The sequence below is a fragment of the Rana temporaria genome, chromosome 1, assembly GCF_905171775.1.
Source record: "Rana temporaria chromosome 1, aRanTem1.1, whole genome shotgun sequence".
In the NCBI taxonomy this organism is placed as follows: Eukaryota; Metazoa; Chordata; class Amphibia; order Anura; family Ranidae; genus Rana; species Rana temporaria.
Window position 1 is genome coordinate 209,286,309 of NC_053489.1, and position 26,642 is coordinate 209,312,950.

The 26,642-nt window shown below is 45.0% G+C and overlaps 1 protein-coding gene across 2 annotated transcripts in view; it reads left to right on the forward strand.

Annotated features, from left to right (window-relative positions):
* The first annotated feature begins 406 nt into the window (after positions 1-406).
* YDJC (YdjC chitooligosaccharide deacetylase homolog) overlaps positions 407-26,642 on the forward strand; it is a 32,066-nt gene continuing 5,830 nt past the window's right edge. Inside the window, exons 1-5 of one of the 2 annotated variants that reach the window (XM_040348414.1) lie at positions 407-529; positions 5,133-5,315; positions 14,845-15,004; positions 21,250-21,349; positions 23,785-23,962. In XM_040348414.1, the coding sequence (XP_040204348.1) occupies positions 5,143-5,315; positions 14,845-15,004; positions 21,250-21,349; positions 23,785-23,962 (611 nt within the window). In that variant the 5' untranslated portion in view covers positions 407-529; positions 5,133-5,142. The remainder of the gene's footprint in view (positions 530-5,132; positions 5,316-14,844; positions 15,005-21,249; positions 21,350-23,784; positions 23,963-26,642) is intronic. The other variant, XM_040348421.1, reaches the window with a different exon arrangement.

Consider the following 26,642-nt stretch of genomic DNA (forward strand, 5'->3'; position numbering starts at 1 on the left):
ACTGAGGTTCGCATATATGAATCTGCTAGTTGCCTGCCATGCTTCTCTAGATCACTGAACAGGAACGAGTAGACATATTAAACGAATCGGTCAGAATTGCAGGTCTGCACAGCCCCTTATCTGTGACCGAAGGAACAGGAGCCCGGGGATAGGGATGACGGGCAAGAGGAGCCACTCTCTGCGTTGACGTTCCACGTCACAGCCACCCGCCACCTGGCCGGCGAATAGGAAAGGCGGAACATGTTAGGGGCGGGGTTCTGGTTGTGACATCTTGGGGGGCGGGGTTCTGGTGTGACATCTTGGGGGGCGGGGTTCTGGTTGTGACATCTTGGGGGGCGGGGTTCTGGTTGTGACATCTTGGGGGGCGGGGTTCTGGTGTGACATCTTGGGGGGCGGGGTTCTGGTGTGACATCTTGGGGGCGGGCCGTGGATTCGGATAGACGCTACAGGGCGATGAGCGGTGAAGGAAATGACAGACCTGGAGGAAGCAGTACGGAGGCTGAGACTAAAGTGCCGCGTCCGGGGTATGGTGAGTGTGTGATCATCACTTCCTTCTCCTCACACTGTATGGAGGACATCCATAGAACACACACATTGCTCTGCACTGCTCATAGCTACCACATTGTCTGTATAGAATATGGCTGTCCTTATATATTAAAGTGAAGGAACACGTGTGCATATATGTGTGTGTATATAATGTATGTAGATGTACATGTTGATGTTTTGAAGTGCAGATAATAATGGTCTTAGCCCACACTTCTGTGTCCTGCTATACTCCTAGGAGTGCTCTGTAGGATATTCCCAGATCCCTATCCCCTGCATGTACATGAGATCAGAGTATATGATCTGCCTCTGGACGCCATATTATTATTATTATTATTATTATTATTATTAGAATATATATATATATATATATATATATATATATATAATATTATTATTATTATTATTATTATTATTATTATTATTATTATTATTATTTTTTAAGCAGCTAAACTGATCACATCTAAACGCAGAGTCCCGATTCTCCTTTTGAGCAACAATCACCCGGGCGATTTAGGTCGGTGCGAATTGTAATGGCAGGAACCTTCTGATTCCCGGTGCGGCCCCAGCTGCCCGCACCGCCAACGATTACCTGCAGTGATTGCTGCTGGACACCTACAAAGGATGGCTGCGGCCACCGGCGTCCTGTTATTCTAGAGTGTAAATCAGGGGTCTTCAAACTATGGCCCTCCAGCTGTTCAGGAACTACAATTCCGATCATGCCTAGTCATGTCTGTGAATGTCCGAGTTTTACAATGCCTCATGGGATGTGTAGTTCTGCAACAGCTGGAGGGCCGTAGTTTGAGGATCCCTGGTGTAAATAGTTGCCAAGCACAAGTTTCAGAGTCACGCAGGACCCCCTCATCATCACATGCCTGATAAAGGGGTCCTGCGTGACTCCGAAACATTACACTCTCTTGTTTGCGATGTGATCGTACTTCGATAAAGCTGTTTTTGGCTCAATTTAAAGATCCATGGTGTGCTGGCAAATATTTACACTGTGTGATGTAAGATTCCGTCTGGTGGTTTCTGCAGCACACGGTACACTAGAGCCTTTTTCAGGAACGTGTGCAATGGGAATGTGCATCTGTCATTATAGTGATTGGAATTAATAGGTGGCCACCTAGCCACTCACAGCAGTAGATTCCTGCCACTACAATTGTCCTGAATGGCAGATGTGAATGTAGCCTTAGATACATGCACACTGGCTGTTTAGTCCATGGAGTTATTTGGACAGGCGCAGCGTTCAGCCCCACTATCTGCAGCCTGCCAATGTCTATCACAGCCAGGGCCGATCCGCCCTATAGGCTCACTATGCAAGCCGCTTAGGGCCCCCCAAATTACTAGAGGCCCCGTCACCCCGCTTCTCAGCTCACTGTCATTTCCGACAGCAGAACGCCCCCTCCCCCCCCTTCTTAACTTTAATGTGACACGTCGCTTAGGGCCCCAGGGAGGTCACTGATCACAGCCTAAAATTCATGTCTGGCTGCTGTCCAGCTTCTGTATGTATTCAGAGACATCGGTTTTCATGTGAGTTCTCACATGTGCAGGCTGGCCACAGTGTGATTTGAAAGAGTCGTATACAGTTTCAGTCTGGTTCAGGTGCGATTCCTAATCTCATACACTACAATTTGCATTGAAATCACTCCTGAACTAAATCGCACCGGAACCGTGCTTTGAAATCTCGCTACAAACTGGCCAACCTGAAGATATCGGAGCTGGTGCAAATGCTTGGTATCGGGGCAACGCTGATGAGTACCAATCGGTACAGCATACAGCTGCCACGTATTTCTGCCTATCTTAGACTTTAATAGGCTGGCAGCAGCGAGACTTGAACGCTGAACCTGGGACTCCTAGGCACCTGTAAACTCAGACTGTAACGTGGGCTAAAGGGTCAGTGTGAAGGAGGCCTTGGGCCCCTTTCACACTTGTACGACTTGGGACTCTCAAAGTCATTTCACAAGTCGTTCCCCATGATTTCCAATGACTTTCATTCATATTAGTATGACTTCAAAGTAGTCCCTGCACTACTTTGATGCTAGTTACAAAATTGCGCCACTTTGAAGTCGAAGTAGTGTGAAAGGGGCCTTAGGCTAGCTGTGGGGTGTTGAAAGAAATGTAACAGATTCCTCCCACTGACGCTAAACCGCATGGATGGTGATCACTCCTGCTGGCTATTATATTCTAACAGCTGGTAGATGCAGCTTGCAGAATACCCAAACAGTGACTGCATATGATGGTATGTAGCTACTTTTTAGATGACGATTTTCCACCCGCTCCACCAACAAGTCAATTGAAAGCCAGATGTTGAGGACCCACAGTTCCCAATTACGCCAACTCAGCAGGAATCGTCCAAAATTCAAGACCTGTCTTGAGGTCTTATGCCTCGTACACATGATAATTTTTCGGGTTGTAAAAAACTAAATTTTTCAGGCTCTAGAAAAAACAAAGTTTTTTTTTTTTTTAACTTGATCAATAACCACTTAACGCCGATATACATCAGCAGAATGGCACGGCTGGGCACAATCACGTACCTGTACATGATTGTTAAATGCCCGCGACCCGGTACGAAGCTCCGTGGCTGCGGTACCCGCGGAACTGATCGCCGCCGGAGTCCCGCGATCGGTCCCCGGAGCTGAAGAACGGGGAGAGGTGTGTGTGTAAACACACCTTCCCCGTTCTTCACAGTGGTGCTGTCATTGATCGTCTGTTCCCTGATATAGGGAAAGGTGATCAATGACGTCACACGTCCAGCCCCGCCCCAATACAGTTAGAAACACATATGAGGTCACACTTAACCCATTCAGCGCTAGTGGTTAACTCTCAAACTGCAATTGTCATTTTCACAGTAAACAATGCATTTTTTGCTGTGAAAATGACAATAGTCCCAAAAATGTGTCAAAATTGTCCGATGTGTCCGCTATAATGTCGCAGTCACAAAAAAAATCGCTGATCGCCGCCATTACTAGTAAAAAAAAAAAATGCAATAAAACTATCCCCTATTTTGTAAACGCTATAAATTTTTGCGCAAACCAATCGATAAATGGGTAAAAAAATAGGTAAAAAAATAGGTAGAAGAATATGTATCGGCTTAAACTGAGGAAAAAAAGTTTTTTTATATATATTTTTGGGGGATATTTATTATAGTAAAAAATATTGCATTTTTTTCTAAATTGTCGCTCTATTTTTGTTTATAGCGCAAAAAATAAAAACCGCAGAGGTGTGCGACTTGTCCTGTAACTTGGGACTGCAAAGTCGTACCCCATGATTTCCAATGAGTACCATATATATCTGTGCGTCTTTAAGTCGCAGCAACTTCAAAGTAGTCCCTCCACTACTTTGGTCCAACTTTGATGCGACTTGAAGACCATAGACCTCAAGATTACACAGGCATTGCTTCAAGTAGTGTCAAAATTGTGTGACTTTCAAGTTGCACAAGTGTGCCTTTTTAAGAGGAGGTTCGCCCACCCCTGCAAAAATTTAAAAGACGATTTGCGCTTTTCAGTCTGTATGGCCCCTTTCAGACTGGGGCGGGAGCTGCGGTGGCGGTATAACACCGCTAAAAATAGCGGCGCTATACCGCCGGAATTGCCGCGGGTATCAGCCGCTAGCGGTGCGGTATTAACCCCCGCTATCGGCCGATAAAGAGTTAATACCGCCCGCAATGCGCCTCTATAGAGGCGCATTGCGGGCGGTATTGCCGCGGTTTCCCATTGTTTTCAATGGGAAGGAGCGGTGAAGGAGCGGTATACATGCCGCTCCTCTCACCGCTCCAAAGATGCTGCTGACAGGAGATTTTTTTGTCTCCCGCCAGCGCATCGCCTCAGTGTGAAAGCCCTCGGGCTTTCACATTGAGTCTGCAGTGAAGGAGTTTTTCAGGCGCGATAGCAGCGCTATTTTTAGCGCTGTACCGCCTGAAAAACTTCTCAATGTGAAAGGGGCCTTACAGCGTGATGAATGTGCTTACTCCATTACGAACGGTAGTTTTACCAGAACGAGCGCTCCCGTCTCATAACTTCTGAGCATGTGCGGATTTTTCACGTCGTTAAAGCCCACACACGACCATTTTTTACAACCTGAAAAAGGACAACGTTGTGAAAAAATAGAACATGTTCGAAAAAAAATTGGGCCGTTTTTCAGTACCCGAAAAATGCTCTGAAGCCCACACACGATCGTTTTTAATGACATAAAAAAAAACGTAATTTTTTAGATCCCGAAAACCGGTCGTGTGTACGCGGCATCAGGATATGACTATCCAATCTGTTAGGCTGCATTCACACCTGAGCGTTTCAAAGTCGCACGTTTTTACCGCAATTTTTGCCACGATTTTGTACATAACAAAAATATGAACATATGCTGTTCTTTCGATTTTCGAGTTGTATTGCCTTAGGTGACTGGTAAACTGATAGAAGGATCCTGGGAGTATCTGGCTACTCTCCCTCTACACCCCCACTGAATTTGACAGTACATGCACACTTATAAAACTGCTGAATAAAATAAAAGGCTGCCTACTTGTTCAGCCACCATCTAAAATGTGTGGCTAGTTTAATGCCCATTTACTAATTTTCTTCTCTAATTCCAACATGCAGATGACTTCTGATGTATGCAATGTCTCTAAATACCGTCAAGCTGGTGGTGACGGGAGATGACTTTGGTTATTGTCCTCGCAGAGATGTTGGCATCGTAGAGTGCTTCCAGGCGGGAGCCATCTCTAATGTGTCTTTGCTGGTAAATGGAAACTCAGCAGCTAGTGCAGCTAACCTAGCAAATAGGTAAGACGGACTACGTTTTGTGTGAATCATTATTTGTTTTGTTTGCACGTATATTCCACATAAACTTGTGGGTTCTTGCGTCAGCTTTTACCACGTTTGCATGCTTTTCTGTTTATTTTTCCAAGTGTGACACCACACCCAGCTAACAACCCATTAACCCCTTATTTTGCTTATCTTCAGATTAAAACAAATCATTGGAAGAGACGCCTTTGACACTGGGGCGGGAGGTGCGCCTACAGTATAGCGCCGCTATTTTTAGTGGCACTATATCGTCGGAAAGGGTTAACACCACCGGCAATGTGCCTCTGCAGAGGCGCATTGCCGGCGGTATTGCCGCAGTGTCCCATTGTTTTCAATAGGAAGGAGCGGTGGAGAAGCGGTAAACCACACCGCTCCAAAGATGCTGCTGGCAGGACTTTTGGAGCGGTCCCGCCAGCGCATCGCCTCAGTGTGAAAGCCCTTGGGTTTTTACATTGAGACTACAGGGCAGGAGTTTTTCAGGTGGTATTTAGGCAATATTTTTAGCGCTAAACCGCCTGGAAAAACTCCTCAGTGTGAAAGGGGTCTTAGTCTATATCCTCTTTATAAGCAGGTAAAAGTCTGGGCCACTCCTGTTTTCAGTGTTTGGAGTAGATCAGTATTTTATTGTGACTTACTACTTTTGGTGAACTGGCCTGGTGTGGGTCCTTTCTGTCGTTGGTGCAGGGGCAGTGAATGGATGTCCCTTGAAGTCCACTTGACTGGTATAACAGGTGTCCTTTCTGAATGTGGCGATTGTCACTCCCTTGCCTCTGCTAACTGTTGGTTACGAAGCTGTGCAGGGGTAGTGGCCTGGGGAGGCTGTTTTATCTCTGGGTAAACTTCCCAACAGCAATGGCATAAATGCTGGAAGACATTTTTTTGAAGCTCTCCTCCAATGTGCCCCTGGCTTTGTTCACTTACCGCCTATTTTCCCCTCAAAGTTTGGCGGTGGTTGGGAGAGGTGGTTGGTAACGTGACATAATATCTCTTGTTTGGTGGACTTCAGGAGTCCTGCCATGGTTGGCTGTGTTTTACCTATGACGTGTGCTATTGTTCAGGGCTTGAAGGGTTTATGTAAAAGTGTAATTTCATCCTATGCTGCAGCAGGAAAAGTGAGATTCTGTGGGTATGGCTTGCCTGGCTGTGTTGCCGACACTCTCTAGTATTTTGAGTTGGAGCCCTGGAATGAGTATGCAGATAACCACGTTTTTACTTTTCTGACTCTCCTAATTTGCATACTTTGTTCTGGGTTAGTGACTCAGAAAAGATTTAAACCTGGTGGATCAGCATAGAAGCCAGTCAATTAGCATTTTAATTAGGGAGGTCAGAAGCCGCCACACCGGTATTTCAGGGTAGGTTTACTGGACTGTACAGAACAAGGTAATGTATGCATTCAAGGGACTACAATTGATTTTCATGTATTCACTATTCAATTTGCCACTGCAGTGAAAGGGGTGAATAAACTTGATTATGCTCCCTTTGACCTACAGATCTGTGTGACGCAAGCCAAACATTACTTACAAGTACTTTTTATAGTAAAAGTTCAATTGAGTAATACAAATAAGTGCACAAAGGTATTTTATTGTAGGATGCAAGACTACACAAAGCAATTGAGATTGATTCACTAGAGAGAGCAGAATCTGGTGCAGCTCTTGACAGAAACTGATCAGCTTTGCGTGTGTGTGTTGTGTTTTTTTTTGTCAAAGCTTAAAGTATAACTACCCTGGTTCCTTGAAAATAAGCCCTACCCCGAAAATAAGACCTAGCGTGAGTTTCTCGGATGGCTGCAATATAAGCCCTACCCCAAAAATAAGCCCTAGTTAAAGTCCTTGTAAAAACATGTAATCCGTTCTGTAAAAAGATTATATAATGTGCAGTGTGTCTCCCTTTTGTAACTTTATTGTGGAAAATACTTTATTTACAGCACTGCTGGGCACTCACGTGACCCGCCGGAGCTCTTCTCCTCTCCTCCCGGCTGATATCAGCTGTTTTTTTTTCAATAAAACTTTATTAAGCCCCTACCCACTGCAGTACTCAGAGTGGGGCTGACGTCATTGGGGTTCTTGGCCCCTCCCTCTGCAGTATTTGGAGTAGGGAAGAAGAGCTCCAGCGGGTCACGTGAGTGGCAAGCGGCACTGTAAATAAGGTATTTTCCACAATAATGTTACACAAGGAGACACACTGCACATGATATTATCTTTTTACAGAACGGATTACATCATTTTATAAGGTCTTTAAACAAAGGTTTATTTTTGGGATTACAGAATTTCACAATGCTGACTCCAGAGCTGACAGGGGGAGAAACTTTTTTGTACATACCATAAACAAATAAGACATCCCCTGAAAATAAGCCCTACTGTGTTTTTTGTAGCCAGAATTAATATAAGACCCGGTCTTATTTTCGGGGAAACACGGTAAAGGCAAAACGTTTTTGTTTTGGAAAGAGTGGAGAGGGATTATAGCCACTGTCAATAATGGAGACTCGCCCTCTTTATTAGTGTTGAGCAGAATACGCCATATTCGATTTCGCGATATATCTCGAATATATAGTCGAATATTCGAGATATATTCGCTAAATTCGAATATTCGTGATATTTTATCGAAATGAAATGATTGCGAATTTTCGCTATTGCGAATGCGAAAATAATTGCGAAATTTCGATAACTGCGGTAGGAGCACTCTGATTGGCTCAGAATATTCTTGATATTTTTTCGAAATTTCGCAAAATGCGAATGCGATATTTACTGCGCAATTTCGACAAATGCTGTAGGAGCACTCTGATTGGCTCAGAATATTCGTGATATTTTACAATACAAAATAATTGCGAATATTCGGCAAATGCGGAAGGAGCACTCTGATTGGCTCAGAATATTCGTGATATTTTACAATAGAAAATAAAAAGTGTTTTGCATTGGTGGTGATTCTTTACTCTATCCATCTGTCACAGCCGTTTGTCAATCAAACACCTTGAAGATTGAACACGTTCATGCTGCATGCTTTGGACTTTTTTTCACTTCACATATCAAAGACATTTTTATGAAAGATTATTTTTCTATTATTGGGACTATATTTCTTTATATATTTGTTTCACTGTGTATTTCACAAGTTATTTGCGCTTGCTTATTTTATAATTTGCCCACATGTCTTGTCACTAGACATATTTTTTATTCTTGTAGAGCGACTCCATTTTCTGTCTTGTATTAATTTATGTTGTATAACATTTTTGAGTTGCTGCTGTATTCTCCCCTTTTTCCCAGAGCGTCTTTCAGGACAGCACCTCGAGAGATAGTGGCTCCTCCCTCTCCAACAGGAAACACCTTCATTCCAAACTTTAAAGGGAGGCTCCTCCCAGCACACTTCAGTTTTTGTGTTTCCTCCGACCCGGAGGGAACATCTTCAAGGGAGTTCTTAGAGGCCAGGGAAGCCCTGGATTACTCCCGTTTTTTCATACCTTTTACAGGCTAAGAGCCTGGGAGACTCCGCTCCCCGAGCTACCCGTTCGGCGACGGTAGTAGCCGGGCTTTCCCCTTCCATGCATCCGGGGTCCGGGTGCTACAGGCAGGCGAGGTGTGCTCAGTGGAGCCACAAACAGCAGGGGATGGCGTCCGGCGGCCGCGCGCGCGATTCGCGCCATTCTGTTTACAGCGCGGGCGCCGGCCGATGCGTCATTTCCGGCGCGCCGGCCAGGAAGGGGCGGAGCGGGAGCTGGTGCCGATTTCCGCTTCCGGTCCGGCGCAACGGCGCTATAGGTCTCCGGAAGCCGGTCAGTGAAGCCACGAGTGAAGCGCTGGTATTCTGCGATGGAGACAGCAGAGAATCCAGCGGTGGGGACAGGCACAGGCACCAGCAAGACCTCGGCGGGAAGCAGCACAGTGAGTGTTTTTCCTTCCTTATGAGTTCTGCCTGTTTTTTTCCTTTTTACTGTCAGGTGGATGGTCAGTCTCAAAATCCTTTTTTCTCCCCTCCAGTGGTTTGGGGGCCTGTCTGGGCACTGGTTGGTCTTTATTCTTTCCTAGTGCACCTATTATGGGGGTCCATAAGTGTGAACAGGGTTTCTCACTAAGGTCTCCCTGCCTTTTCTTCCCTGTTGTTTTTTCCTTGCAGGCTAAATCTGACTCTAAAAAGAGATGCCCATCGTGTAAAACTAAGATGAGTGACAGCTGGAAGAAGGCACTTTGTAAACCATGCATTGATTCTTTGATACAGGAGGAGTCAGCCGCTATGCGGGATGAACTGATTTCCTCAGCAAAGAAAGAACTACTGTCCACATTTCAGTCCTTACGTGAGTCATTAGTTCCGCCTACCACCCCTCTAGCCTCCACTTCCCAATCCTCTTAGGATTCAGTGTCAGTACCGGAACTGATTTTGGGAACAGTTGACGCAGGTCCCGGGGAAGGGGGCTCTCAGGTACCAGACAGCGAGGACTCAGAGGAGTCAGAAGGGGAGTCTGTGGGGCACCCCTCAAAATTTAAACTATCCCTGGAGGAAGTGGACGGCTTAATCAGGGCTATTCATTTAACTCTAGGCCTGAGTGAGGAAAAAAGGGATCTAACCTTGCATGACCGCATGTATGCGGGTCTGGGTGAGTCAAAGGGGCGGGTCATTCCGGTCCATTCAGTGATTTCTGAGACCATAGTTAGAGAATGGCAGGACCCAGAGAAAAAACCCTTTTTCCCTAAAGCACATAAGAGGCGCTTTCCCTTTGAGGAAGATCAAACAGCAGTTTGGAATAAAGTTCCAAAACTCGATGCGGCTTTTTCGCAAGTATCTAGGTCCACGGACCTAGCCTTTGAGGACATGGGCGTTCTAAGGGACCCCATGGATAAGCGCATGGATCTCCTCCTCAAAAGATCTTGGCAGTCAATCATGAATGGTTTAAAGCCCGCCATGGCCACAACCTGTGTTGCCCGGAATCTAGAATTCTGGACAAATCAGCTGAAGAATCATATTTCGGCTGATTCGTCGAAGGAGGAGATTCTGGAATCGTTTTCTACTCTGACCGCGGCAGTAGCCTACATTGCAGATGCCTCAGTGGAGGCCATTAAAATGTCAGCAAGGTCAGCGGCCCTGGCTAATTCGGCCAGGAGGGCGCTTTGGCTAAAAACCTGGCCAGGGGATGCTGCATCAAAGAACAAACTTTGCGGTATCCCTTTCTCAGGAGATCTCTTATTTGGTCCAGACTTAGATAGTATCCTGGACAGGACCGCAGATAGAAAGAAATCTTTCCCGGTCAAAAGGAAAAGGCAGCCCCCTAGACGTTTTTTTCGTCAGCAAAGGGCACAAGATAAGGGTAACAAACCCCAAGGGGACAGGAGAGGTTGGGCACAGAAAGCCAAAGAAAAGAAGGGAATCCTTTTCAATCCTCCTGCACAGCCCCAAAAAACGCAATGACTCGGCGTCCCGGGTTGGCGGAAGATTACAAAGGTTTCTTCCGCGATGGTCAGAGATAACCACCAATCAGTACATTCTGACCACCCTGTCCCGGGGTTACGAGATAGAGTTTTCAGAAACTCCACCCCAAAGATTTCTGGTGACAAATTTCCCGAAGGATCCAGCAAAATCCCTGGCCATGAAATCCTCTTTAAAGGAGTTGAGGCAGCAGGGGGTAATAATAGAGGTACCTCAGGCAGAACAAGGCCTGGGTTTCTACTCCCATATTTTCCTGGTAAGGAAACCGACAGGAAAATTCAGGATGATCTTAAACCTGAAACCCTTAAACAGGTCAGTCAGGTACAGGAGGTTCAAAATGGACTCTATTTTTTCGGTCCGGAATCTATTGACGCCAGGTTGCTTCATGGCGTCGATAGATTTAAGGGACGCCTACCTGCACATCCCGATCTCTCCGCAATCCCAAAGATACCTCAGGTTTGCGGTAAGGAGAGGGGGGATAGTTCAGCATCTGCAGTACAGGGCTCTGCCTTTCGGGCTCTCATCCTCACCCCGGGTGTTTACCAAGGTGATGGCGGAAGCCTTGGCCCCGCTGCGGCTACAGGGAGTAGCAGTGGTCCCATATCTAGACGACCTGCTATTTTTTGCCCCGTCAAGGGAAAAATTACTGATAGACGTGGCCACAGCTCAGACTCACCTGGAGTCCCTGGGATGGATCCTGAACCTTCAGAAATCCTCATTGGTACCTGCTCAGGATATTCTGTTTCTAGGATTTCAGGTGAACTCTCTGAGCCAAAGTATATTTCTGCCCCAAGAAAAAAAGATCAAGGTCCACGAGACAATCTCTCGACTTCAGTCCTATCAACCCATATCCATAAGGCAAATAATGGCGGCGTTAGGACTATTAACCTCAACCATGCCTGCAATCCAGTGGGCAAGGCTGCATTTTCAGTGCCTACAAAGTTTTCTGTTAAAGTCATGGGATCACAACCTCAATTCCCTGGACAGTCTAGTAAAGATTCCATCTCGGGTAAAAAGATCCCTATATTGGTGGAAGGACCAAAGGGTGCTCTCGAGAGGTCTGAGTTGGTCCTTTCCGGTGGGGGAAAGGATAACGACAGATGCCAGTGCCTGGGGATGGGGAGCCCATTTGGGAAAGAACTTTGTTCAGGGCCGATGGTCAAAGGAGGAATCAGCTCGATCCTCGAACTGGAGGGAGTTGAGAGCAGTCTCATTAGCTCTAGAGAGGTTTGCTCCGGATCTTCTAGACCAACATGTCCAGGTGTTGACGGACAACGCTACGGCCGTAGCGTATTTGAACAGGCAGGGGGGCACCAGAAGCAAGTCCCTGCTGATGTTGGCCGAAAGCACTCTATTATGGGCAGAAAAAAATCTGCGATCCCTCTCGGCAATACACCTGAAGGGATCCCTGAATGGGGTGGCAGATTTTCTGAGCAGGCGTCAGGTTCAGGAGTCGGAGTGGTCTCTAAACCCCGAAGTCTTCGCAGAAATAGTCAGCAAGTGGGGTCAACCAGAGGTGGACTTATTTGCTTCGAGAGAAAACTCCCAGGTACCTCTGTTTTTTTCTCTAAACAGACTGGAGGGCTCCTTAGGGGTGGATGCCCTGGCGCATCCCTGGGGATTTCGCCTCTCCTTCGCTTTCCCCCCGTTCCAACTGATTCCACTGGTCCTGAGAAAGATTCAGAAGGAGGGAGTCCCAGTAATCCTGATTGCTCCGTTTTGGCCCAAGAGACCATGGTTCTCGACACTCCTAAGCATGGCTACAAGACCATGTTGGCACCTACCTTGCAGGTCAGATCTTCTGAGTCAGGGTCCAGTGTGTCATCCGGACGTATCCAGGCTCTCCCTTTCAGCTTGGTTTCTGAAAGAAAGATCCTAGAGGATAAGGGGTTTTCGGATCGGTTAGTGTCTACCCTATTAAATAGCAGGAAGAAGGTCACAAGAGCCATCTACGCTAAAGTTTGGAGAGTATTTACGTCCTGGTGTCACACTGCTAACATGGAACCTAGCAGTTTGAGGGCCATTCTAGAATTTTTGCAAAACGGAGCAGATATGGGGTTAGCGGTCAGCACTCTGAAAGTGCAAGTATCCGCCTTAGCAGTCTTCCTAGAAAGATCAATAGCCTCCGAACCGTTGGTTTCAAGGTTCTTTAGAGCACTCTCGAGGGCTAGGCCGCCACAGGTCAGGGGTTTCCCGAAGTGGGATTTGTCAATTGTTTTGAAAGCTTTAGCTGGAAAGCCTTTTGAACCTTTGGGTGATGCTTCTCTTAGAGATGCTACCTTAAAGGTTCTTTTTTTGGTCGCTATCACCTCAGCCTGTAGGGTGAGCGAACTACAGGCCCTGTCAATAAGGGAACCGTATTTTTCTTTATTTTCGGATAGGGTTGTGCTTAGAACAGACCCAAAATTCTTACCAAAGGTAGCCTCAGCAGCCAATCGAGCTCAAGAGATTGTACTACCTACGTTTTGTTCAAACCCCTCGGGGGGAAAAGAATCGTTTTTTCACATGTTAGATGTGAGAAGGGCTCTGTTATGCTACCTTAAAATAACAGAGTCCTTCAGACAATCAGATTCACTATTTGTTTTGTTTGGGGGCAAAAGAAGGGGCCATCCAGCCTCAAAGGGCACGATAGCCAGATGGTTAAAGCTAGCCGTCAGGGAGGCCTATTTGCATGCAAAGATTGTCCCACCAGATGGGATCTGTGCCCACTCTACAAGAGCGCTTGCGACCTCATGGGCAGAGAGAGCTGGTGCCACCCCGGAACAAATCTGCAGGGCGGCGACGTGGTCAAGCTTTAACACGTTTATACAGCATTATAGATTGGACCTGATTTCTGCCAAGGACCAAGCATTTGGCAGAAAGGTCCTACAAGCTGTTGTCCCGCCCTAAGGTGGTAAGTCTCTGGTATCCTCTCGAGGTGCTGTCCTGAAAGACGCTCTGGGAAAAAGCAAGTTAGACTTACCGGTAACTTGTTTTCCAGAAGTCTTTCAGGACAGCAGCAACCCGCCCGTTTGAGATACTTGTTAAATGTGCCATGCTGTGACTAACCTATGTGTTTATATGTTCCAGCCGGGGCCGGAGGTTTCTCGGTAACAACTGAAGTGTGCTGGGAGGAGCCTCCCTTTAAAGTTTGGAATGAAGGTGTTTCCTGTTGGAGAGGGAGGAGCCACTATCTCTCGAGGTGCTGTCCTGAAAGACTTCTGGAAAACAAGTTACCGGTAAGCCTAACTTGCTTTTTTTAAGGTATGCGCAATTTTTTCCTTCTTACAAAAAAAAATAATATCAAACATACAAATATTCATAACAGAAACATACACAAAGCCCCCCCCCTTTTGCATCAGAGACAATCAGAGTTCTCCTACCACAGTTATCGAAAATTCGCAATCATTTTCGCATTCGCATTAGCGAAAATTCGCAATTTTTTTATTTTTTTTTAAATTCGGCAACATAAAAGGATCGCCTCAGCTTAGCTTCTCGGCCCAGGGTCTCTAATCATACCAGCAATGCTTTTAGACGTCGATAGGATGTGATCTGTTTTAAAAATAAAATTGAAAAAATGCGAATATTCGGAATAGCGAATATTCACCGCGAAATTCGAAATATATCGCGAATACTCGAATATGCCATATTCGAGCCGAATATTCGCAATACGAATATTCGTGAGCAACACTACTCTTTATCCTGTTTACCATTATCATTGAAGGTAAAAGTAAACGACAACCACAAATTTTGGGTTGTCCCCAGAAAACGAATAGATGGGAAATCATCCAATGGGGACACTAGTTCTGGTGACCTGGGGGTCCCCAAGAATTTTTTTTAATGTGCAGAGATTTCCTCTCACTTCCTCGTTGACAAGGACAAGAAGTGAAGGGAAATCTCTGCAATGGGACAGAGATGGCGAAAAGAAATCGACAGGTTATAACTCTCCCTTATTGCCCATAGTTCCACTTTTAACGTAACAAGCTGAAGTTAGAAGCTTATTGGCTACCACGCACAGCTTCACCATATTTTGTACTCTCCAGTTTTAGTAAATCAACCCCATGATGTCCTAAACTAAACCCTTTTTTTTTTTTTTTTTTTTTGCATTTTTCTGCCACAGATATAATATACCGATTGGTCTGCATGCAAATCTCTCAGAAGGAATCCCAGTATGTGGAGATCTTCAGCACAACTCCACCCTTATCAGTGCACAGGGGTTCTTTCATGGTAAGATGGGCATCCGAAAAGCACTAGCGCAAGGTCTTCTCAACATGGCAGAGGTGGGTATATGAAATAAAGTAACCAGATGGGGATTTTGTGTACCAATATGTTAATTAAAATAACAAAACAATAAATAATACCACATTTTCCATCTTCAGATACCTTTTGGAAAAATGGGAACATAGAAGTGATGTTGCCCATATAAACCACACACATGTTGCCACAGGTTCCAATTCCCTACCCCTCCTATGCATCTTGGTGCCACCATTTCTTCCTTTATGATGCCCACTGCATGCAACCACTTTCAGTCAGCTTTTGATTTCAATAACCTTTCTACCAACAATATAGATGTTCCTATATTTGCAATTATATTTATATAGCAGGAATGGTAGTGGGATGGTACAAAAAAAAACTGCGCTAACACAACAAAAATATGGGAAATGATGAACCAGAAGGCTGCAATTAGGTGGTATAAACGCAAACAATATAGAGAAATGAAAAAACTGCGCCAACAAAAACTAATAGCCACCAAGGCTAGATAGAAAATCAAATTTAAATATGCAGATGTAAATATGAATTTAAACCACATAAATAAATTGTGAACTATTTAAACTAAATAATAATGTCCATAAATTGTGCTGATAAAATCTCCTCAGTGTCCATAATCCAACACACGACACCCCAGTGACTTTGACATCCGTGAAGACCACCACCACATGGAAAGCCGCTTACCCCATTGACAAGTAAAATCAGCATTGAAATCTAACATCCATCCACAGGTTAAAACGCTGGATTAACAGGAGCCTCAACAATGTATCCTCCTATCATGAGAACGCTGCACCCTTGTCATACATGTGGTCCGTGGGTCATGAATTGAAAAGAGCGGACCATAGCGTAATAACGTATGGGCAAGTTTATTAGAAAATTGTACTTGCAAACATACATTTCGTAATAGCCGGCACTATAGGAGCCCTTCCTCCTTCACATTGAGCGCGGTGACATCACTGTACGCCGTCCCAGACGCGTTTCGTTATAGGTTGACGTTTTCAATGGGGAATGGTAGTCGGATGCCTTAAAGGGGATGTAAACCCTCACATATACCCAGTGAAGTGAACAGCCTCACATGATACACAGGGATGAAACAAATCTCCCTACATAAGTTTTACATGCATATTTGCTTTCTTCAGCTTGCTGTATTCTTTAGAATTCTAACATTGTGTTAGAATTTTTACTTCCTCGTTCATCAGTAGGAGTGGATTCTTGGCATACACTGTGTGATAGCTGATTGGAGGAAAGGTGCACACACCCCCTATTCACGTAGGCCCTGTTATCACCTCTATAATTGATGGCATTTTTATTTTTACTAGCATTGCGGCAGACAAATTGGACACTGTGACACTTTTTGGGGACCAGTGACACCAATACTGTAATCGGTGTATTTTTCTTTTTTTAGCTCCGATCACAGTATAAATTACACTGGCAGGGAAGGGGTTAACACCAGGGGTGATCAAGGGGTTAAGTGTGTGCCTGGGAGGAGCATTCTAACTGTGGGGGGAGTGGATACACTGGAGGAAAAGAGATTGTGTTTCAGCTTAGCTGAAACAAAAGATCTCTCCTTTTCTCCCTCACAGTGGTACGTAATTTTGCGCAGCTGGGCTGCCCTGCCACAGTATATATGTGGTGGGCGGTATGGAAGCAGTTAAAAGGATTACATTATGTGGTTAGTTTATGTGCAAACTGTGCTTAGCAGACCAACTTTAAATTGTCATACCTAAATGCAAGTAGTGTGTTTGATTCTCTCATTGCCTAATGTTTTCCAGCTGTCAGAGTTGTGAAGTAATTTACAGGACTTAAAGTAGAACTAAAGGCAAAACTTTTTTTTTATTTCTTATGGATATAGTGGAGAAGGATTAGAACACATGTCAGTTTTTATTGCCGTCTGTGTCCCATGTTAGGCCCCTTTCACACTTGTGCGACTTGTCCTGCAACTTGGGACTGCAAAGTCGCATGATAAGTCGTACCCCATGATTTCCAATGAGTACCATTCATATCTGTGCGTCTTTAAGTCGCAGCGACTTCAAAGTAGTCCCTCCACTACTTTGGTCCCACTTTGATGCGACTTGAAGACCATAGACCTCAAGATTACACAGGCATTGCTTCAAGTAGTGTCAAAATTGTGTGACTTTCAAGTTGCACAAGTGTGCCTTTTAAAGAGGAGGTTCGCCCACCCCTGCAAAAATTTAAAGCCAGCAGCCCGGAACATCATCGCCAGTGGCTCAATAGACAAGGCAAAGAGGGCAAGGGAAAGCGGACAACCATGCCTAGTACCATGGTAGAGTGGGAAAGATGCAGCCAGCATTCCATTTGTATTGACCCGAGCCATCGGGCTGGAATATAACCGTTGCAGCCATGATTTAAAGACCTGCCCAAAGCCAAATTTGTGCACTGTCATCCACCAGTAGTCCCACTCCACTGAGTCAAAGGCCACTTTGTAGTCAAGCTACCGGTCAATCACTGTAAACAACCATCTGAGGTTAATATCTGTGCCCTTACCTGGCATAAAGCCTGTCTGATCCCCATGTTTTAAATAAAGTATTACTTTATTAAGCCGAACCGCTTAATAATGAGGATCTTGACATTAACGTTTAGCAGAGATGCAGGTCTGTAAGATGAGAGAGGTTTGGGATTCTTCCACCGGTTTGGGTATGACCATTATAACAGCTTGCGACATTGAGGAGGGCAGCGAGGAGTCATTCAGAGATTTCAACAGCACCTCACAAAATTTAGCAGCTAGGGAATCGCTATGAGTTTTAAAAAATTCAGCTGGTATGCCATCTTCATCAGGGATTTTTCCTGCCTGCATAGAGGTTATAGCTCTTTGGATTGCCTTCAGCATGAGTGGAGCATCAAGCCCCACACTTGCCTCCTCAGAAAGTATAGGGAACTGAATAGACTCCAAAAAGGAGTGTAGTTCAGCCAGAGTATACCCGACACTGGAGGAATACAAATCCGTGCCTCAGCAAAGCGGGAGTTGATTTCTCCGGGGTCAGATAAGTCTCTTGGTACTATCCCTAATATTAGCCACATGTGCAGATACTGTCTGTTCTCTGAAAAGCCAGGCCAGCAGGCTCCCGGTTCGTTTTAAGGATAAGCTGTGGCTGTGGCCCGGCGGAGATACAGCCCGAGGAACGGCCGATTCAGTTCTCCCCCACACCTCACATCAGCCCCCATAACATCCCCGTCATCTCCCCTCCACTGCGCCCGCCATCCCCCATAATTTCCCCTCAAAAGTCACGGCGGCGGCAACTAGGAAAGTGTGCAGCTTCAGCCGTGGCCTAGTACGGACCGCATTCATACTAGTTAAACCCACCCCCTCCCCCCCCGCAAACCTCTCTAAACCCGGCGTCATCCCTCGCCGCCCCAGCAGAAGCTCCACTGGTCTTCCTGCAGCACCCCGAACCTCAGCCCCAGGCTCAGGTAGCCATCTGGCTTCAGCAATCACAGTTCACCCCCACCACTCACCCCCACTTGGCTCCCTACCTGGGAACTCGGGGGTCTGCATACCCCCCCATTGGCTCTAGCAGCCATAAATCAAGGAACTTCAACCATTCGGTTTTGATCCAGGGCTCGCCGATCGCCGTTGCGGGATCAGGAAGGAATTTTTTCCCCGTGCGCCGCAGATTGGTTACAGCATGACCAGGGTTTTTTCGCCTTCCTCTGGCTCAAACGGGGAGGGAAGACTTGACGAGTGGAGGCCCACTTGGTAATCTTTCTTCCTCATTTCCATCAATTACCTCCCCGACTAATACTACTGCCCCCCACATTCTCTGCGACTATGCCTAATCTCAGATATTCGGCTGAAACCATCTGGGACTTAAAACCATTTGCCTCAATATTACCAGCGGGCATAAAAAAAGTTCTGAGCAGTGAGTGACTGCTCAGAATCAATCGACGATCGACAGTCAAAAACTATAGGCACGCACCCCAGCAGAAGCGCATATCATGCGCTTTGGTCAACACAAGAGCGGCAGTAAAACACAGACAAGAAATCCATGATTTCATCCTACAATACGATTTAGACTGCCTCTTTATCACAGAAAACTGGCTTTCAGCTGACTGCAACACCATTCTAGGAGAACTGGTGCCAGCAAATTATCGTATTCTAACGCAAAACAGAGTGGGGCAAAGAGGAGGAGGCCTGGCGGTGATCCACAAGACTCGCCTCTCTATCACAAAGCCAGTCCTTCAAAACTCTCTTTCATTCATGGAAACCCTCTCTCTGCAACTGCAAACAAATCCCCAAGACACTGTCCACATTCTACTCTGCTATAGACCACCCGGCCCAAAATCGCACCTTCTCACGTCTTTGACGGAGTTCATCTCCACCTATACCCTAAACATCAAACACCTCTTGCTGCTTGGGGATTTCAACCTCTGGGCCAACTCCTCAATGGATCCCGTCGCCGACGCCTGCATCGACCACCTGGAAGGATTAGGTCTGCAAGAACTAATACACGGGCCCACCCATACCTCAGGTCATACGCTCAATCTAATTTTCAAACAAGATTTGGAAATCGACATCCTGGAAAATGAGCCACAACCATGGACAGATCACCACGCTATTAAATTCACAATTATTAAAAACCTCCCCTCCAAAAAACGACAAAACCGGTGACAACTCACTGGACTAGATCTCAGAAGAAACTCCACTCGGAACTCTTCAAAACTACACTAGGGAACAAAATAAAAACTATTCAACAACAGCAAACAGCCACAGAAACACTTTACGCCATCAACCAGGCGCTACTACAGTCAGCCGACTTAGTAGCACCAAAACGCAAAACATGCATCCGGAAAAACAACTCCAGTTGGTTTATTGACCAGCTGTCGTTGCAATAGCGTAGAAGAGCGGAAGCCACTTGGAAAAGATGCCCGTCAGTGAAAAAACTCACCATTTATAAGAGAATAACCAAGAAATATCGCAAAGAAATCTTTATGGCCAAAAAAAAATCACTTTTCTAACATCATCGCAAATGCCCTAAACCACCCCCGCGAACTCTTCAAGCCGGTCACTCAGACTATGAACCCAGCCTGTTTAGAGGCCCCCAATTTTCACTCACAAGAAGTGTAACGGCTACCCAGGTAGTGAGAGGGTATCAGCCGTTGGAGACATCCTTTTCCCTGGCAAAGTGCGATATGCAAGTAAAACCGGTATTATTCCATCCCCAAGATCAAGAGAGAGAGAGAGAGAGAGAGTCCCCCTTCAAGAACGAGACGCGGCTGCGGTTTGCAGGGTCAAGTAGACTGTTTAATGGCACATTTCACCTAGCTTATATGTGGTTACAAACTGTACAGGAACAATGACAATCTCCGCCCCCCCCCCCTCACACAGGGGGGGCTTCAATACAGATACTTTGAAATAATGACATTCCCTTGAGCCAATCAGTCTCTAGACGATTTGGCTCCAAGCTTACATTTAACATGATTTGATCAGACACCTTCCTTTATCAATAGAATTCAATTAACCTTTAAAACAATTATACACTCACACATAATCCCATCAGCATACACCTGACAGGAGGCTGTTAACTACACAAAGGAGAGTCAATTAGCTATGCAAATGGAATATTAGCATTTAGCAGTGAAAGAGTCCCTTCTATAATTAACCCTTTGAGCTCAGAATATAATGTGGTAAATCCAATTGTAACAAGTCATGCAGTTCTTTGTATGCCTCACTGCATGTCCAGGCAGAATACATAGGTCTGTTACAAGAAGTTTGCAACGAACTATCGGATTATTTCATTAATAAAATTGAAAAAATCAGTGAAAATATTCAACAAAAAAGAACCGTCATCAATCCCTCCCCAAACCACAAATCTAATACCCACATAAAACCACCGCAATCAACTAACTCCACTTTAAGGAGACTCGCACTCTCTATTTGCCCTGTTTTACCATTATCCTTGAAAGTAAAAGAAAATCCCAAATTTTGGGTTGTCCCCAGAAAAGTTAGAGGGGAAATCGTCCAATGGGGACACTAGTTCTGGTGACCTGGGGTCCCTAAGGAATTCCCCTAATTTTCAGGGATTTCCTTTCACTTTCTGTTTGGCTATGGGACAAGAAATTAAGGGAAATCTCTGCAATAGGACACAGATGGCAAAAAATAATAGGGGTTACTCTATCCAAAATAAAGAAAGTTTTGCCTATACTTCTAATTTACTTGGTTAAGCCATGAATTACAGTTTTGGATGAGATGAAGCTTTCTATAACGATAGAGATTACTTTCCTCATGTTTACTTGGCAGGTTCGCCAGGAGCTGTGTGCTCAAGTCAGACGGTTTCGGGAGTTGACAGGACAGAATCCTCAGCATATGGATGGACATCAGCATGTTCATGTGTTACCAAGTAAGATATGATGAGAAAACCAGTTAGAGAAACCTGATGTAGGAACTGGAAAAAATATAGGATATGATGTATCCATGTGTGCTTATTGAGCATACCTGAAGTTCCTTCTCCTTGGCCAACAGTCAGCATAATACAACTTTAAATCTGATCTCCAGCTTTACTGTCACTTTAAATAGTCCATTTGGTCCAGGCTAGGCCTACACTAACAGGTGTGCCTGCTGGACACGCTGTATAAACCGCATGTTGCCTCCGATACTTGGTGTACAGACTTGTGAACAAAATAGGCTGAGTGGCGTTCAGCAGGGGTCAAGTCCTGGGGGGAAAAAGTGTGGGAACTCCCACCCAAGATCCACTCCCCCACCAAAAAATAAATAAATGATACGCTCATATGCATAATTACTTAACCGCATGGTTTTTTTTTTTTCGATCCACTGTACCTTAGTAATCCTTTATGTTACTGGCCGCTTCCTGTATATGGATTCATCGGGTAGTGTGCGGGTATTCTGTCACTTCCTTGATGCCGCAATGTCTCCTGGGAGCTTTTGTCATTGTTCCCAGGAGACATTGCGGAGGTCTGCCGCGAGTTATTGCGGGATTTCGAAAGAAGCAAGTTCTTTCTAAATCCCGCGATAACTCGTGGCAGACCTCCGCAATGTCTCCTGGGAACAATGACAAAAGCTCCCAGGAGACATTGCGGCATTGAGGAAGTGACGGAATACCCGCACACTACCTGATGAATCCATATACAGGAAGCGGCCAGTAACCTAAAGGATTACTAAGGTTCACTTGCCCCTGACAGTGACTCGAGCTGGGCATCGCCGCTTAGTGAAGGATTGGCTCGGGTGCTCTAGTCCTGCAAAGGGAACCGAGTTCCTGCTGTGAAAAAAGTGCAGGAACTCCGTTCCCGCAGGACTTGAGCCCTGGCGTTCAGCCATTCATAGGTCGCTTTGTATTGCATAAATAGATGCAAAGCTTCTTAGGAAGCAGGTAGGCAGACCAAGCAGGTCCAAACAAACTAGTTAAAGTGACAGTAAAGCTTTAAAGTGTATGTATAGCCAAAACGTTTTTGTTTTCGGTAGTCATGAAGTGTTAAAACCTCCTGCTAGGATTGCAAAGTGAGGGGATTTCCAGCTGTCCCCAGAACATGTGTCCTTATTGAAAAATGTCACGTTATCTTTTGTTCTGAGGATAACTTACATTTTACTCCACTCTTTATTAATGACAATGATCATTAGTACAAATAAAGAAAGTGGTGAATCTCCCCAATGGGGGTACAGAAATCCATAAGAACCTTTTTCTCACTCTATACAAAAAAAAAAAAATACTACTTTATTCATACATATACTTTTTTTTTTTTTTTTTTTAGGTAAGCTATACTTTAGTAGTGTAGGATAGGGGAAAGTACAGCATGCCACATGTTTAGGTAATGTGACCCAGTATGCCTTTGCTGACCTGCCAAGCTGCATGCTCGGATAATGGTCTGGTATGGATTCTTTATTTTGGAAATGGGTTTCCCTTAACCACTTGCTTACTGGGCACATTTTTTTTTTTTTTTTTTTTTTTTACCATTCACATTTATACAGCGAACAATGATATAAATATGCACTGATTACTGTATAAATGTGACTGGCAGGGAAAGGGGTTAACACTAGGGGGCGAGGAAGGGGTTAATGTATTCCCTAATTAGTGATTCTTACTGTGGGGGGAGGGGGGTGACTGGGGGAGGTGACCGATGGTTGTCCCTATGTACAAGGGACACGCTATCAGTCTCCTCTCCCTGACAGGACGTGGAGCTCTGTTTATACACAGAGCTCCACGTCCCTGTCTCGGTGACTGCCGATCGCGGGTGCCTGGCAGCCATCGTGGCCGCCAGGCACGTGCATCGGCACCTGACTGACGCGGCGGGCGTGCGCGCGCCCCCCAGTGGCCCGGAGGCCGTCTATAGACGGCCTCCCGGCAATTCAGAACCACAATGTGGCCGTAAAAACCCGCTGTGCGGGCGGGAAGTGGTTAAAATCCATACCACACCTGAAGGGACTGATATGCATTGGAGGGTGACCCTACATGTTTTATTTTTTTTATTCCATTGCCAGCATTCACAAGTCACACCCAAATCACATCTGTATCATGCAGGTGTGACTTTTGTGGGTTTACATTGAGGTCTATGGACCTCAAATCGCATACAAAAGGACCAAAGTAGTGCAGGAACTACTTTGAATTTGCAAAGGTATGAATGGTTATTATTGGGGAAACATGAGGTGCGGCTGTGGGGTCCAAAGTTAAATGACAAGTATGAATGGGGCCAAAATGTATATTTATGGAATAGATTTATGGGTGGTAGAGCAACTGCGCAAACATAACTTACATGGTTTTGTTGTCAAAATCAGAAGGGGTTTTTTTTTTTTTTTTGTTTAATGTGTGTATCTTTTTACCAGGAATCAGAGAAGTGTTTGCACAAGTGCTGAATGAACATGGAATCGCCTATACTCGTGTCCCTGTGGAAGTAGGTCTAAATAAATGTGACTGGATTCAGGGAGAACTAATGGAGTTTTACAGAGGGGTGGAGAATGATGCCTTAAACACTGTGGAAGTTTTCAAGAACCATGACATCCGGTAAGAACATGATGGTATCAGAACTGAAGTACTTTGATTACTAAAATGAAACGAACAATGAGAAAGTATTGCAGACTTATTGTAGTACCCGTATAACAGGCTATCGTTATCAGAGGGAAGTGAATTATGGCAACCCTTACATTTCTCTTCTGAGGTTTACTTCGAGCTTTGCTGCATGAGGTCTTTGCCTTGGCACTAGAATGTGATTTTTAAATCTTTGAGTAGAATCTTCCATCAAAGGCTTCCGGGATGTAGTTTTTGTTGTAACAGTTTCCCTCCTAAAAATACTGCGCTCCATATATTTCTTCGTCACACATGCACTTGTCATCAATATCAATGGCAGGAAACTTCATCACTAAATAAATGGAACATAAGGGGGAACATAATAATAATAATAATAATAATTAAGATTGCACTTAAAAGGTTTCCTTTACATGTGCTTGTCACAACCTTTTTGAGATGTTGTTCCTGGCCTTCTATGACCAGTGGTCAGGCTGATACTAGCAACGCTCTTTAGCTCCGCTCTTTTATGCAGAGGAACCACCTAAGTTCTGTGAGACAGTGGCGTCCTCCCGGCTGAACATGCTAGTCCCAGGCTTGAGGAACGGATGGACACCTAAGCATGTCCCCTGGCAGGCACTTCTATGTGGGTAATGCATGGGCAGTACTATCAACAATATCTAAAAGCTTGGCTAATATCTTGCTATTTTTTAACCAAGTAAACCGTGCAGATTTTTAATGTTTAATGAGCTGGGCCCTTTTTAACCTTAAGTTTTGTGTAAGGCAAGTTCCCATACTCGTCTGTGGTGTAATAGTACTCAATCGTTGCACCGATTGGGGGGGGGGGGGGGTCATGGTGAGATTTTCCACGGAAAATGGGCTGTGGGTGTAAGCAGGACGGTCTGGGCTAAGACCTAATAAGGACTAGTATTGTTGAAGGTCTGTTGTTTTGTCAAAATAGTAGAAGTGGGATAGTTGGGAAGCTATGTAGTCCTGGAAATCGGAAAGGGCAGTTCCTCCTAATGGAGTGGGGGTTTTTAAGGACTGACCAAGCTAATTTGTGCTTGCCATGTCCCCACATAAGAGTTAAAGGGTTGTAAAGGTTTGTTTTTTATTTTCTAAATAGCTTCCTTTAAGCTAGTGCATTGTTGGTTCACTTAAAGGAAAAACATTTTTTTCATAATAAGCATCCTTTACCTGCAAACATTCCTCTTTTCACTTCCTCATTGTTCATTTTTGCTCAGAAGTTGCTCTATTTCTTCTCTGTTCTGTTCACTTCCTGCTTGTCTGATTGTTACTCACCACCGTGACGGGAGGCTTTACTGCGGTGGTCAGTAACGTGCTCACCCCCTCCTGGGAACTACATCTGTGCGGCAGGACGCTCTCTACGTGTTAGAGACCTCAGGGAGGTGTAAATTACTGGGCATGCCGCTATTCATACTGGGAAATGTAGTTACTACATGAACGAACGATGCAAACCAGGATGTGAATGAGAGAACAGAAACTAGAATGCTGGAGGTGATATAGATGAAGGAATTTAATAGGTATTTACTCGTTTTTTAACAGAATCATTACACTATTCTGTCTACCTTGCAGACATTAATTTTGGGCAAAAAAACATTTCCTTTAACTTTTCCTTCGATTTCCCTTCTAAATGTTTTTTATCCTTGTCTGAATTTCTCACTTCCTGTTTCTCCTCAGTAAGCTTTCCACCATCATCCGAGTGGTGGAAAGTCAGTCAGAACAGCTTACTGAGGAGGAACAGGAAGTGAGCAATTCAGACAAAAAACAAAGAAAAAACACATTTAGAAGGGAAATCGAAGGAAAAGGTAAGTGGGCCAACAATGCCCTAGCTTAAGCCTTAAGCTTAAAGGAACCTTTAAGAGAAAAGAGAACATTTAGAAAATAAAAAACAAACCTTTACAACCCCTTTTAAGGATGGATTCTAGGGTCCTAAAGATTTTTTTTTTTTTTTAAAGGGGTGCATGCCACATCGAATATTATATCTTTGGTAAGAGTATCATTTTAATTAGGTTTTATTCGACCCATAACGCCCAGAGGCAGCCTGGCCCATGTTTGTGTTTTGGTTTTAACTAATGCAAAGAGAGATTCCATATTAAGGGGGAAATCTCTAAGCTGTCTAGTGACCACCACTCCCAGATATTTAATAATGGACACCCTAGGTAAGGGGAGAGGGGGTGTGTGGGAGACAGGAGGGACGTGATTAAGGGGCAAGACTTGAGATTTTGACCAGTTAATTCGCAATCCAGAGTGTTTCCCAATATTCTCTATAGTGCACAATACAGCCTGTAGAGAGGGCCGGGATCTGCTAAGTACAGAATCGTGTCATCGGCATAAAGGTCAATTTTCTTCAGTAATGCTTCCTATTTTTAGTCCAGAGATATTTGGGTCAGATCTAATGACGCTGGCCATGCGAACACCTCTTTGGGGATGATTTGGAAAAATATATCCAAACGACATCGAGCGGTAAGACCACTCTGTTGCCAGAGAAGAAGAAAAAACAAGCGTCCTTGTTTTAAACGTTCTCTTTTCCCAGCTCCGGAAAGATCTGCCTCCAGCTAGTGGTGACGCATTTTCAGCCAGCCACAAAGGCTAAGAGAAAACCAGGCCCAGAAGAATAAGAAGCTGTGGGGTTCAAAAGCTAACAAGCAAGTCCACA